Source organism: Heterocephalus glaber, unplaced genomic scaffold (genome assembly GCF_053883595.1).
Source record: "Heterocephalus glaber isolate CG9 unplaced genomic scaffold, H.glaber_assembly_v1.0 deba00000901, whole genome shotgun sequence".
NCBI classification, from domain to species: domain Eukaryota; kingdom Metazoa; phylum Chordata; class Mammalia; order Rodentia; family Bathyergidae; genus Heterocephalus; species Heterocephalus glaber.
The window spans coordinates 12,571,897-12,585,949 of NW_028258171.1; the positions used below are offsets into that span (position 1 = coordinate 12,571,897).

Below are 14,053 nucleotides of genomic sequence, written 5' to 3' on the forward strand. Positions count from 1 at the left end.
AATAGGTAGGATTAAATATTATACAATTTCTGCTTCCTTGAACCAAAACTGGCTCTCCATTTGTATTTGTGACATCAGAATGGCATCTTCTAACTATAGTACTTTAGAGACAATCTCTGGAATGAATAAGAATTAGAATCTTCAAATACAAATGGTGTTAAGTCATGTGCTTTTGTAAATCAGCACTTAGTTGAGTCTCAGAAAACCAACACAAACTAGCTAAAGCAAAATAAAGAAAAAAAGAAAAGACTCGATGATGCTGACACAACTAAGAAATTACATGCTGTTATAATCCACTGAGATTAAGTGATTGTTACTGCAGCAAAACTTTGCCTAAACTGACTGATACAGAGAGTGAACTTAAGTTTCTAGCTTTCCTGTTCTGTTCTTCTTATGTATGGATTTGGTTTCACTTTCCAGGAAATCTTCTGAGACTACCTGAGTTTCTGTTTCTTACAACCAACACCCTTAATAAAACTGATAAAAATGATACTATTTAAAACTATTTTCTTCTTAAACATTTATCATGTAATAAATTCTACCTCCCTCTATGCCCAAGTTAAGATACAGGCTGCACATACCTAATCTGAAAATCTGAAATCTGAAATGCTCCAAAATTCAAAACTCTTTCAATGGGGATATGACACCATATCTGGAAAATTCTACACCTGACTTCACATGACAGATCACAGGGACACTGAAAATACTGTATAAGTCTACCTTAAGCTATATGAGTAAGGTACATGAAACATAAATAAATTTTGTTTTTATACTTGGATCCTATCACCAAAATATCTTATTATTTATATGCAAATATTCTAGAATCTCCCCAAATCTGAAATTCTTTGTTCCTAAGCATTTCAGATAATGGATATTTAAACTGCATATGCACATACACATTGAAAATTCCATTAACTTGTTTAGTGAGGGGTGTGAAATGTATTGTACTAATGATAGGGTGTTTTTGTCTGTGCAATATTCTTATTACACAATGACAGATGACTGTGATAACTTTCTCTTTATGCAAATTGTGATTTGACCTGAAATTCTAATTAATAGCATCTTTTCATGTCATAGCCAGAGAAAACAATTCCAACTACTTCAAAGTGATATTTCTGTGGACAATCTGACAAAAAAATGGAGCCATCAGTTACTTTATCTTTGTTATGAAAAAACAAAACACTGTTGTTAACATGTAAATATTTCTATAGCATTCATATTCCTTGAACTTACTTCAAGTGAGTATTCTCTGTGGACCCAGGAGGATATGGCTTGCTCTTTTAGGCCACCTTCCAGAGCAGCTTTGGACCACACCTTGTGCTCTGACAGGAGCAAATTGGGGGATGAGATTTTTCACAGTCTTTGTTGAATAGTAAGACATAAGACTTCTGTCTCACACAAACAGTTCCTAGTTGTACCAAAGTGAAATTGGCAAATTAAAACCTCTTAAACTATTTTTTCCAAAATACTTTTAGTTTTAACTCCTTTACATCCTTGGGGGTGAGGAACACAGGGAGGTATACGACTCACTGAAAGTTTTCAGGGTGTAAGTAGCAGTGTCAGTTCTGGAAAGTGGGACTCCTGCCACCCATCCCTTTCACTGTGTCTCAGTACAAAAGAAAACAATTCTCTTCTCTGTCACATTCTCCTTAAGATCTGTAAGAATGTTCCTAATGCACACAAAATGTTCTGATTGCACTACAAGTAAACTAAAAGAAAAAAAAAACCAACCATGAACATAAGGGACCTATTTCATTGACCACAGGAACATTGGGTTATAATGCATTTGCTGTATATGTATATAGTATTTACTGTATATGTATATAGTATATACATATATATACATCTACTGAATATCATTTTAGTGACATTGTATGTTTTGCTACACAAATACTTAAGGAGATGTTGCTATACCATTAAGTGGATATTTTTTCCAGAATTCTTTGGGAATGAAAGCATAATTTAATTTAAAATCTTTTTTAAAAAGAAGATAAAAAAATTTGAGGCAAATTTAGAATGAATAGTCAGATGTGAGGATAGAAAAGAAAATATTTTCTTAAACACAAAATAATGATTACAAATCTTTACTGATTCAGTGATTGATAAACATGCCAGGAATTCAAGGACAATCATGTTAGGATCTGGAAATGTGAACTGCTTAAAATTACAAAGTAATAATAGTGGTTCAAATTGCCTATTTCAAAATATCTACAAAATAATATTTTGTGTTGCAATTTTTATATCAGGCTGAGCTAGATAAAGGAATATAATAAGTGTTGATAATAAATAAAACCTATTACCAGATATTTGACTTAAAAGGCTACTTCATATACTATTATTTTTCATGAATACTGAAGGGCACAAACATCTGAAAGAAATTTAAACTGACAACTAATAAATTTTAATCACTTCTTTTAAAAATTACTTAAAAATAAACTTCAGCCATTTTGTTTCAAATGGGTAAGACACTTATGCCTGGGGGAAATACTTATTCATAGCATTTTCTTTATCAGGAGAAGTGACTGAGAGGGTAGACTATTAATGAAAACTTTTAAGTCTCATAGACAACTGCCCAACTTTGGGAGAACTAAGCATAATTCTTTGTTCTTTTATGTTTTGAAAGGCATAGAAATCCTGGCTCAAGAGCTTTTGCAGAGATAAAGGTATAATTAACTAAATCACAGGCTGTCCGGGGACACTGCATGTTAATACATTAACTATCTTACTAGGAAAATAAAGTTGGGGAGTAATGTTTGTTGTTCATCTAACAGATGACAACTAAATGTTAAAAATCTGTCATCATTCTGCCTTAGTTATTCTAGGCAGTTTAATTATCGTGATATTAACTGGACAAAAATTATACCTATTTAGTGTTTTGGGAAAACTGTGCAGAAGATCAGGGAACAAATGATCTTCTAGTCATCTTATTCCATGTCTCAGATTTTAACATTATTCATTGATTATATCCAACTCAACACCCAGTCAGCACCATAGTGTCTACCCACTTCCATTATCAATTAAAACAAATGATTTCACATTTCAACTGTACGTGGGGCTTGACAGCGATTTAAACATTTCTTTTGTTAGTAATGGATAAGGTATAGGCTCTTCTTCACAGAAAAGTGATGCTGAGGTTTGACCATCTTCATTAGCCTGTATCTGTAAGTTGTTTGGCTCAACAGGGTGCTTGATTTCTCAGATACATTATAGGGCAATTCAGCATGGACTGTACTTAGTTCTAGAGTGAAACATAGTACGAAAAAAACCATGGCTGTGAAGTAAAGTTCTGAAGTTTCAAAATTAAACGTCACTTTAGAAAATATAAACTGAAATGTTTTAAAAACAGAAGTGTGTGCCCAGTCGTGTTCAGATTTGTGCCAAATTAAATCTTGATCAGCGGTCATGTGGTTTAACAGGTTGTTATGTGAGAATACAAAACACTGTAAACACGGATCACATTCGGTTGGAACACAGAATCGAGAAAACCCCCAATGATTGTTGAAAATGGTGATACTTGCCCTTTTATTGCTCTGAATAAATTATCACTGTTCTAGCCTTAACACATCTCTCAAAGGCCGCCTTTCCAGTCTCCAAGGAATGCTGGGAAAGTAAGCATGGGACCCCAGCTGAGGCCTCCCACCACCTTTCTTGCCCTGCCTCATCCTTGGATGCAACCCTTGGATGGAAAGAAAACTTCTCTCCAATAATCCTAAGCCCCTGCCCTAGACACCTCCACCTAGGTGGATCATTTAAAAAGCAAAAGTCAAATTTAAGCATATCTTTGCAAAGTGGTTCCCTTCTTTCTGAGCAGCGTGAGCATAATATCCAAACAACCTCTTTCAGCATGAAGCTTATTTTCCTATGTGTGTGACGAGAAGGGTAATAGATAAATACAGAAATAATACAACAATTAACACATAACATATGGCATGTAATCATGCCAGAGAGTGATAAGCGCTACTGGAAAAAAAATGGAGGGAACTGGAGGTGTCTGAGGAGAGTGCCGACCATTACGGTTAGGAAAGTGTCACTCTAAAGGTGACTTCTGAGCAGAAATTGGAAGGGGGCCAGTGAGTGAACCACTGGGATCTTGAACTGGGAAAGTTTCAGGCCGAGTGAACTCATATACAAAGTCCCTAGGGTGGGAAGGTGCCTGGTGTTGACTGAGCAACAGCAACACACACCATGTGGCTAGAGCCGGGGGGTGGGTGGGAAGCTTTGAGGTCCACGAGGCCAAAGGAATAGGTCATGCAAGATCCGAGAGGCCGATCTCTAGACAGTCTGAGAGACACTCAGAGAAGCGGAATGGTCTCACTTGTTCAAGGGACTCTTCCTGACTAGCTATGGCGGAGGCACCGTCAGAAGAGACGGGGAAGGATAATCTAATAACAGGTGTCCCAAAGTTTGCCCGTGAAACTACCAAAAGACAACAAGGCTTGAATCCTGGAGAAATGGGCTGGAGGGTGACCGGGAGGAAGGGGTTTCCCTGGGAGATGCTCCTGCTTGACTACCAGTGGACGACCGACCGCATAGAAAACTCTGGTTCTTGACACTCCAGCCTCAGGTCCCGCTGTGGGAGGGTCAAGCCCCAGCCCGCCCCGCGTTGCCATGGCGACCGAAGGATTTTTTTTTTTTTTCCCTTCCCCCCCTACCGTCCCTCTTCTTCTCCGGCACTAGGCACCAGGACCGAATTCTCTCCCGCCTGGGCGCCCGATCTGGCACAGCGTGGGCTCAGCAGCATTTCACCCGCGGCCTCTCCACCACCCCCGCGGCGAGAAGGACCACCCCCGCCCCTCCCGGGGCTCTTGGCCGGTCCTGCTCTGAAGCTTGCCCGGCGGCCTTTGGCACTGGCGGGGCTCTGCCCAGCGACGCAGCGCGGTGCCACTCTGGCCGAGGGCAGGGGCTGCAAACCCGCGGCGCGGAGGGGGCGCCCTGCGCGCAGCTCACAGGCAGCGCGGCCCAGGAAACCCCCTCGGAGGCAGGCCCGCAGCAACTCTCTGGGGACAGCAACTTCCCCGTGTGCACTCTGAGCTGCCCCGAGCCTTCTGCAGTGCACCAGATGGGCAAGGCCACGTCGGAGTCACCTTCATCGCGCCCCGCTGGGAGGCGCTGTGAGCAAAACAGGGGCCGTTTGCGCCAGAGCGGGAGGATCCGAGGGGCGGGAGTCTGGGGTGGGCTTTCTCGGGACTCACCTTGTGCAGTTTCCACATGGCCCCCAAGGCCTTGACCTCGTGGCTGGAGTGTTTCCCCTCCTCCAGGCACTGGTAGCACACGGGCATCTTGCACTGCACGCAGTACATGCTGTGGTTCTCCAGCTCGTGGTCGGTGCAGGTGGAGACCTTGCGCGGGCTCAGCCTCCGGCTCACGCGGCCCTGGGCCGGGGGCACCAGGCGGTGCTTGGCCAGCGGCCCTCGGGGCGGGTGACAGCGCAGGCGGCACGGGTCGCAGTAGAAGACATCGCACTGTTCGCACATGACGGTGGCCTCCTTGGGCGCCTTCTCACACAGCTGGCACTTGAGGGCCGCGGCTTTGCTCTGCTGGTAGCGGTCAATGACCCCTTCCAAGACGCGGTTTTTGGGGAAGCCGCGGAGCCCCCGGTCGTCCAGGATGAGGCTGCGGTGACACTGGGGACAGGTGATACAGGAGTTGCGGGGCACCGGGGCCAGGGCCGGAGACAGGTGGGTGGGCGGTGGCGGCATGGCTGGGGGAAACACGCGGACTCCGTTGGGGGACTTCTGGCATGGGGTGGTAGGGGCGCTGGCGAAGCCCCCGTAGGAGCCGTAGCCGCTGTCCGCCTCGCTGTACAGGCTCATCTTGTCCAGATCTAGGTAGTCATAGTCGGAGACCCCAGAGCCCGAGGCCCGACGGCTCTGAGGGGGCTCCGACTCCGGGGTCTGCACCAGGATGTTGCGGGCGCACGCCTGACACAGATTGTGGGAGCAGGGCAGGATGATGGGCTCCCGGTAGAAGGAGCCACACACGGGGCATTTCAACTCTTCCTCCATCTCTTCCATGGGAACCTGGCTGGAAGCGAGGCTGCAGCAGGTGCAGCCGCGGATACCTGGGCTGCTGGGGTAGCCGACGGGCCTGTCGCGTCCAGCACCTTGGCCAGCGGCAGCGGCGGCGGAGGAGGTGCCTTCCCGCGTAGTCCTGGCGCCGGCTCCCTGCGACGCGCTCTCTGTGTGAGCTGCGGAGCCACAGCGCTGAGAGCTGGCCAGGGCCCGCCCCCTCCGCCCTCCTAGCCCCGCCCCACCCAGGAGCCGAGGATCATTGGACGGCGGGTGAGAGAGCGGAGTTGTCATTGGCCACACATCCTGTCTGTCTCATCACAGCCGCAGGCCACAGGGGGTTTGGTGGAGAAGTCTGAGGAGGAGCAGATTCTTCGCTCTCTTGCTCGCTGACGGCTGTAGGATCTCGGGAGGGGCCCGGCGTGCGGAGGATAGGGGGGCCCAGGAAGGAGGAATTAGGCGGGATGACTCATTCGTCACCCTGCTTCCTTTAGACCTGCGATAGAGTCACCCAGGATCAGGGGGCGTGAGAACCTCCTCCCCGCCGCCGGTGGGCTGGCAGAGGGGGCGGATGCTTCTCGTCGGCCTGGAGCGTTTGGCGACACCCTGGGCGAGAGCTGCGCAGCTCAGGAAGCCCCTTCTCCGCTGCCGGCCCCCACCCCGGCCGCTGAAGCCGGAGCCTGGAGCGCCCCCACCTGGAGCCTGACGGCGCTGGCGGGAGCCGTGGCGAGAGCCTCTAAGCCTCCTTCTGCTTCGTCCAAGGCCCCCGGGTCCAAAGGGGGGTTAATAATAGCGACTTCCTGGCGTGCGTGGCCTGAGATTTAGCGAGGTAACCAGTGTGAAGGCTCGGCATTAGTGGGAATTGATGCCACCTTCATTTCAGGCCCAGTGCTCCCCCTCTGTCGTCCCTGTCTCTGCCTCCCAAGCTGTGGTCTCACCTCGCGCCTGGCTGAGCTCCCCAAGGCCAGCTGGAACGTGGGTTCAGTTGAGGCAGGACGAGTTTGCCTATTCTGAGTGCCTGCCGTTTAGTAACTCGCTCTGAATGAATCACTGTATGGCTGCGGAATCTCAGTGTTTGGCTGCAAACAACATTATTCAATGTCACATGCCCTGAACATCGATCACAGCTTCCAGCATGGGGGTTCCTTTCTGTTTCTTCTTGCGAGGGGTGAGGTGGTGGTGAGTGTGTGTGTGTGTGTGGGGGTGTATTCCAGTGTGAACCCTTACGTATTAAGCAACCTTCATCTCTGTCTTCTCCCTAGACATCGCTAGAGACGACACTATCTGCAAAACTGTTGATATGGTGATGGGGAAGAAAAGAAAGGAAAATCATTGAATCAAGTGACATGCTAAAGTAGTAATTTATTTGAAATAGTACATGGCTGACTTTTGCTGAGTGATTCATGCTGTCGTGATAAAACTTATTTCCAAATTCTAAGAAAATTTTCCAAACTTCCATCTCCCAGAAAAGGTAACTTGATTAAATGCAACAACATTTATAATTTAGAATCACTGTGTTGCCTAGAAAAAAAATAGACGTTCTGCAGTCTTATTCTTGGAGAAATAGTGCAATAAGTGAGATGATCTTTCCAACACCTTTTTTGTTGCAATGACAATAGTAGTTGATCAGCCTGTAGAGGAAAAATCATTGTTAGTTAAAGCCATGTTAATCATAAATGCCTCGCAGCTTACCTTTAACCTAGCTGTTAACTAGTTGAGACCTGAACACCCAAAGGTATATGTTGTCTGTTTACAGGCATAGACTTTCTTCAAGCGTGGTTGGGATGTCATCTGTACTTTGCAGGACACATCTAATTTATGGGTCCCAAGAGAATTTGCTTACACCAAGTAGTTAATTACTGAGGAACTGTTAGCAAGAAGTGTCACTACAATTGTAAGTTACCATCTTTTCTTGATTTTTGTATGCAATTGGCTGCAAATCACAGTGACTGTGGGCCCAGGAAGTGAGGAATTGAGTTTGGACTTCATCAAAGCATGCACTATCTATGGTGAGAGGCCTGCTTCTTAGCAGAGAGTTTGTGCTTAGTTCAAAGGAAAGGATGTTTCTCAGGGGAAGGCTGGTGGTGCAATAGTGTTGGCTATGCAGACCTCTACACAATATAGATTCACTGCAGAGTAGATTCCTGTACAGTCAGTATGCAAAGTTCTGAACTATTATGAAGTATCTTGCAGGGATTTGTTAGATCTATTTTTCAAGACTTAGCTAAATACTCGCTCCTAGGAGAGCTCTTAAAATAAATGTCATTTACTGAGAATTCACCCTCTTCCAGGCTGCGAGTTTGTTTATTTATATGCATTACTTGGCCCAGTTCCCTGTAATAAGAATCATCATTCTGCAGGTTAATAACTTGAGGATAAGAAAAGACACTTGAGTAAGTACTCAAGGTCAGATATTGGTGACTCGGGTTTGAATTCAGGCATATGGAAGTTTGTTCCTTGGTTCATTCATTCGTTGAGTGAATATGGAGTTCAATGGTGTCAGTTTCTCTGTGTGACAAATAGCCCAAATGGTCATTGTTAACTTCTATGATATTCTGCTGTATAGTCTCTGAGATTTTATTATTTTTCCCACATTCATTTCTCTAAAATGTTTCAGTAGGCATTTGAAGATTTCCCTTATAATGTACTACTTGGCTATGGTGTCTGTACTTTAAACTCATCAGTGAGGTATCTTTAAAGGGGAATGTGTATCTGAATGTAATCGATGATATTATACACATGCTATCCCATTGGGAAAATATCTTCTGTTATCCAGCTGGTGTTTGGTCTATGCCCTGAAGCTTGAGAATGGATAGCTCTGTAATTTGACCATTCCTGCTGTGATTCAGATGTTCTCATTTGGGTAAAATGCCTGATTATCCTCTGAGACTTGGTGTTTTTTCAGCAGTAAGTTGAACAAATTTAAAATACACCAGCAGCTTTTCCATTTTGTAAAAAATCTTAATGTTTTCCAGTGAAAACACTGTTATTGACATAATGGTCTCTGAACCTGAAGAATGAACATGAAGAGAGGATTCTCATTCTTATCTCTCTACATTGTCTCCTAACCCCATCTCTTCTTTTTTGTAGGGGGTAAAGTCAAAGCAAAGAGTTGATCATAGGCTGACAATTTAAAATTCTCTGACCTACACTCACAAATACTTTTTACTTGCTTAGTGATTAAGGATATTACTGAATGTGCTTTGTGAAAATTGAGTCCTTTGAAAACTGTTAGGTGTGATGTTTCTATTTTTAAAAGAAACTATGAAGAAACTTCTTTCTGTGGCATAATTTAGCCCGTTAATTTAGGTTTTATATTTTAAATATTCTATATTATCTTTTAATGCCATATTTATTGTTGATATTCTTTGGTATTGGTAATTAATCCAGGGCCTTTGTACTGGGCTACACCCTCAACTTAAAAAAAAAAAATTCTGTATTTGAAACAGAGTCTCACTAAGTTCCTGATATTTTAAACCATGTGATTATTTCTACTGGAAATATATATATATATATATATATATATATATGAATTCTGCAGCATTTCGAACTGTGAGTGATATATTACTAATGCTTTGGGAAGGGTAGACAACCTGAAAAAATGGAGTTTTAATAAATCCTATATTAAGGTAAGAGAGTTGGAGAATATATCTAAGAGACCTACTTTGTGAATACTAGGAATTTCAGAATATGAAAAAACTGTGGATAGAGAAGAAACTACAACTGAGAAAATAATTTCTCTGAACCAAAGAAAGATAAGAGATTAAAGACAAAAGAGATTTTAGAACTATAGCTGACATTGATGAAAAATGATCCAGGTGTATACAGATCAATGTGAAGAAAAAGAGAACATCCATCGTACAATTTCCTAGATTAAAAAAAAAAATCCCCACAACTTAATTATAAAGAAAAAAGAATCAGATTGGCATTGGAGTCCTTTATGCCATGTTGAAAGTGAAAGAATGTGAAGTAAATTCTACACCCTACTAAATATAGAAGTCTCCTATCTTGGCCCATTTTGAGCTGCTATAACAGAATAACATCAACTGGGTAGTTTATAATGAACAGAAATTTATTGGCTCACAGTTCTAAGGGCGAGGAAGTTGAGAGCAAGGTTGCTCACTTATGAGATACTTGAGGAAGCCACCTTTGCAATTTTGGAGTTAATGTTCGATTTGAGAGAATAAGACAAAAGCTGTTCATGATCAGAGTATAACACCATGAGTTCCAGGAAGAGGGTAAATTTATAAAGCTTCATGTATTGGAATTCCAAAGAAAGAACTGAGGTAGGGAAGAATGTTTAGTAGAATACACAATAAGCAGAGAACTTGCAGTTTGAAGCTTTCAAAGATATAATTGGTGTTAAAAGGGAGTCCATCTTGAGTTACTGTTTTGGTCATAACAATACTTGCAAGCATATGAATGGAAGAAGCAGCTAGACTTTTTCTAAAAGGGCAGGAACCGGTCTGTGAGCCTTAGCATTCACTGAAAGACTCAGAATTACTCCTTGCTATTAGTGAGAACCTGATAGCATCCAAAATCTAAATTATAAGATATATAACAGTATGTTCACATTTATATAAATATACAACAGGTGTGATAAAAATATATGGTGAATATTTAATTTTTAAAAATTGGTACAGGAAAAGACACATTGCCATTAATCTCCCTCAGAATAGTCCCCATCACTTCAAACACACTCATCTCATCATTCTGGCCATTTTCTTTTTTTCTTTTTTTGTATATCCTTTTATTGGTGCATTTTAGGTGTACAATATAATGACATTCATCACTGGAGATATGCACCTTTACATACTCTCTTGGTTCTCATTTTTTCTCCCTTCCCCTGCCCTCCCTTCGACCCCTCCATCCCTCCCTATTTACAAAGACTTTGTTTCCATTTTTCCATTTTCTCGTATTAATCCCATTCCTTTCTTTCCTTTCCGCTATCCCTCCCACTTCCCCCACCCCTTTGCCCCTTTTCTTCCTATTTCACATTATCTATTATACCTCTTAGTCCTTATTTACACTTTCAGTTTCTCACACTAGAGAAACTATTTGGTATTTACACATGTGTGTCCTGTTTATTTCACTTAAGAGTATCACCTCAATGTGCATCCATTTAGCAATAAATATCTCTAATTTCTCGTTTTTTATGGCTGAGTAGTACTCCATTTTATAAAAAATAAACCACATTTTCTTGATCCAGTCTCCAGTTGATGGGCATTTGGGCTGTTTCCAAGTTTTAGCTATCACAAACTGTGCTGCTGTGAACATGGTTGCACATATATCACTGTGGTATGATTCTTTTAATTCTTTGGGGAAGATCCCCAGCAGGGGAATAGCGGGGTCAAATGAGACTTCCAGTCCTAGTTCTTTGAGGTATCTCCATACTGATTTCCACAGTGGTTGCACCAATCTACACTCTCACCGGCAGTGGAGCAGGGTTCCTCTTTCCCCACAGCCCCGCCAGCATTTGTTGTTGGTTGATTTCATGATAGCAATTCTGGCCGTTTTCTGAAGCAGTTTTGTAAGTCCTCTTTCATGAGTGTCTTTAGATGTGATTAAAAAAATATGGTAAATGCTACAGCCAAGTGCCATCCAATGGAAAGGCAGGTTCGTAGAAGTATTAGTGTGTCTTCATTCAGTGGATCTGGCACCATGTTAATTCGGGCTCTTCTCCAAAGTGACAATGACCATGGTAAATGTTTTAAATAGATTCAGGATATGGAGGCAGCAAAACTAAAGGCACGCACGAAAGAGGGCTTCAGAACTGATGGAGACCCACACCCTAAGTACCTGTGTCCTGCGGTGACTATACACTTCTCACAGTGCAGCGCTGAGTCACATTTGCTATCTTCATTGTCTCTTCGTCTGCTAATGACTACATACTTAAATGCTTATGAGGCATATTATGTAATGTTTGCTGCTTTTAATTTCATTGATAACCTCTTTTTATTCCTTTACTGTTGACAAATCCTGTGATTGTGCTGTGTTGTGTTCTTGTGTGTTTATAAGGTAGCTTAGGAGAACATATAAAGATTTTATTAGGCCCAGCAAGACACATCACAAATCATTTATGGAAGCTATCATACCCAAAGCTATTAGTCCAAATTCCTTGCAAAAAATCAGAGGATTACGTTATCAGCGTTTGTCTTCTCTTTAGTCTAAAACAACCTTAAAAATCAACACTGTGGCTGGTTGATAAATTTGATTGACATATTGCAACATCATACAAGGAGAAACAGTACAGTCAACTTGAGTACGAACCCAGTGATGTTGGGAATCCCTCCATTGAGGGCTCTGGGGTGCACTCACATTCACCTGTGCACAAATCAGGAGCTTGGGGACTGAAGTCACCTGAACAGTCAAGATTCGTCACTAGTTAAGAAAAGTGGAAAACATATTGCCACCTTTACTTGATTTAGTAAACAAGAATATATATGCAATGAAGGTTCAGTTACACCATTTATTACAACCATAAGCTGATCTTTACTGTCTTGTTCTACTGGACAATGAGGAGTGTGCATCAGACTGACAGGTTCTAAGGTAATCGGTTACGGGGATCATTTCTGTTCTGATCCTAGAGGAAGCAAGGCAACATGACATATTTATATTTCCTGTGATGAGTGGCTTATAGGTAATTAGCATTGAATGGTTTGGTTTCTAAAATTAAAAAAAATTTTTTTTTTAATTTTTTTTGAGACAGAGCCTTGCTATGTAGTTCAAGCTGGCCTTGAACTCATTATGTAGCCCAGGCTGGCCTCAAACTCATGGTGATCCTCCTGTCTCAGCCTCCCAAGTGCTGGGATTATGAATGATCTGTTTTGTAGATAATGGTTTTGTAAAACTGTGAGGTAGGAGAAATGGTTTAAGTTTTAGTGCTATCTTCCCTTCTCATGTTGGAAAGTTACTAGAGAAACCATTTATTACTAATGATAACTTGAATGTAGAAAATAAGAATGTTTATTTGAAATTTAATGTGCCTAACTTGAAACCACTAATATTAGATAACTGTTCAAGTTGATGCTTACCTGAGAACCTATGTTTAAGAAGATTTCCTAGTAACTTAATTAGAAATGAGCTGCTTCTTTATTAGTATTAATGGCTTGATAAGATATTTGCTTAACCATAGTCACTCATAGGTCCATAAGTTTAGAATTTATTTCATTTGTTGGTACAGGCATTTTCTCACCAATCACACTTTTCTCTGCCTCTTTTATTGTAGAATGGACTGTGATTCTATTTCTCACAATTCTCACCTTCATTTGAGAGACAAAGGTTGTATTTGTAGCTTTTGATGCCATCTGTATTGGAATTGAGAGCCCCTTAGGAATGAGAAGCCACCGAGACAGTGTGCCCTATTAATATTTTTTGAGTATCTACTTTTGAATATAAATGTAAGTAATAGTGAAGAATCTAGTTGCAATTTCAATAGAACACCAATAATAGTAGTAATAACACTACTTCACACTAACTGCGAGGTACCGTGCAAGCACCATGCTAGCCAATAGCATGCAATGTCTCATTTGATCCTCACAGCCACCTTATGAGGTGCATTTATTCTCCTCCTTGGAAAGAAGGAAGGAAGAGGTAACCTACTAGATTATCATTTAAAAATAACTTACTAAGACAATAGGCCTCTTTGATCTCCGTACCAAAAAACAAAAACAAAAAAAAACTACAGGCCTCTTTTTAAATAGGTAAGGATCCAAAAATTCTTAGAGGGTGTTTGGAATATTTAATGAGCGTTCACAGGAAGCCCATCAATGTCAGAGATGATTTTTCCTGGTGAGCTCCCAATTTCCATCACAGCTGTTGACCCAAAAGAGTGTATGAGAAAGTAAATCAGAGCAGTGCTTTCCCCCTGCCTTCAAAGCGTTCTTATTTCTATAGCCTCTTGGGAACCAAAGCCAATGGAGGAAGCAAGACCTCCCCTCCACCCTCATCTGTCAAGAGTACCACTTCTCCTATTACCCTTTCTTTTCCTATGCCAGTGAGTTTGTCCATGGATGAATACTGCTGAATTTGCCACTCATCCAGAA

At 42.1% G+C, this 14,053-nt stretch overlaps 1 protein-coding gene and 1 long non-coding RNA gene across 18 annotated transcripts in view; one reads left to right on the plus strand and one right to left on the minus strand.

The window, feature by feature from the left end:
- The window catches only part of Trim9 (tripartite motif containing 9), a 118,811-nt gene extending 112,617 nt beyond the window's left edge, over positions 1-6,194 (minus strand). For 10 of the 16 annotated variants that reach the window (XM_087207977.1, XM_087207975.1, XM_087207976.1 and 7 more), the window contains exon 1: positions 5,193-6,175. In XM_087207977.1, the coding sequence (XP_087064103.1) occupies positions 5,193-6,014 (822 nt within the window). In that variant the 5' untranslated portion in view covers positions 6,015-6,175. Of the gene's footprint in view, positions 1-5,192 lie in introns of all 16 variants that reach the window. The other 6 variants (XM_087207978.1, XM_004835547.3, XM_004835552.3 and 3 more) reach the window with 6 other exon arrangements.
- Positions 6,195-6,220: 26 nt separating this feature from the next.
- On the plus strand, positions 6,221-8,878 carry LOC101721745 (uncharacterized). 2 transcript variants are annotated; one of them, XR_204781.3, is made up of 3 exons: positions 6,221-6,837; positions 7,271-7,479; positions 7,765-8,878. It is a non-coding gene; the product is annotated as an uncharacterized LOC101721745 (long non-coding RNA). The 2 variants fall into 2 exon arrangements; XR_015450039.1 differs by having other exon boundaries at positions 7,271-8,878.
- Positions 8,879-14,053: the final 5,175 nt, after the last annotated feature.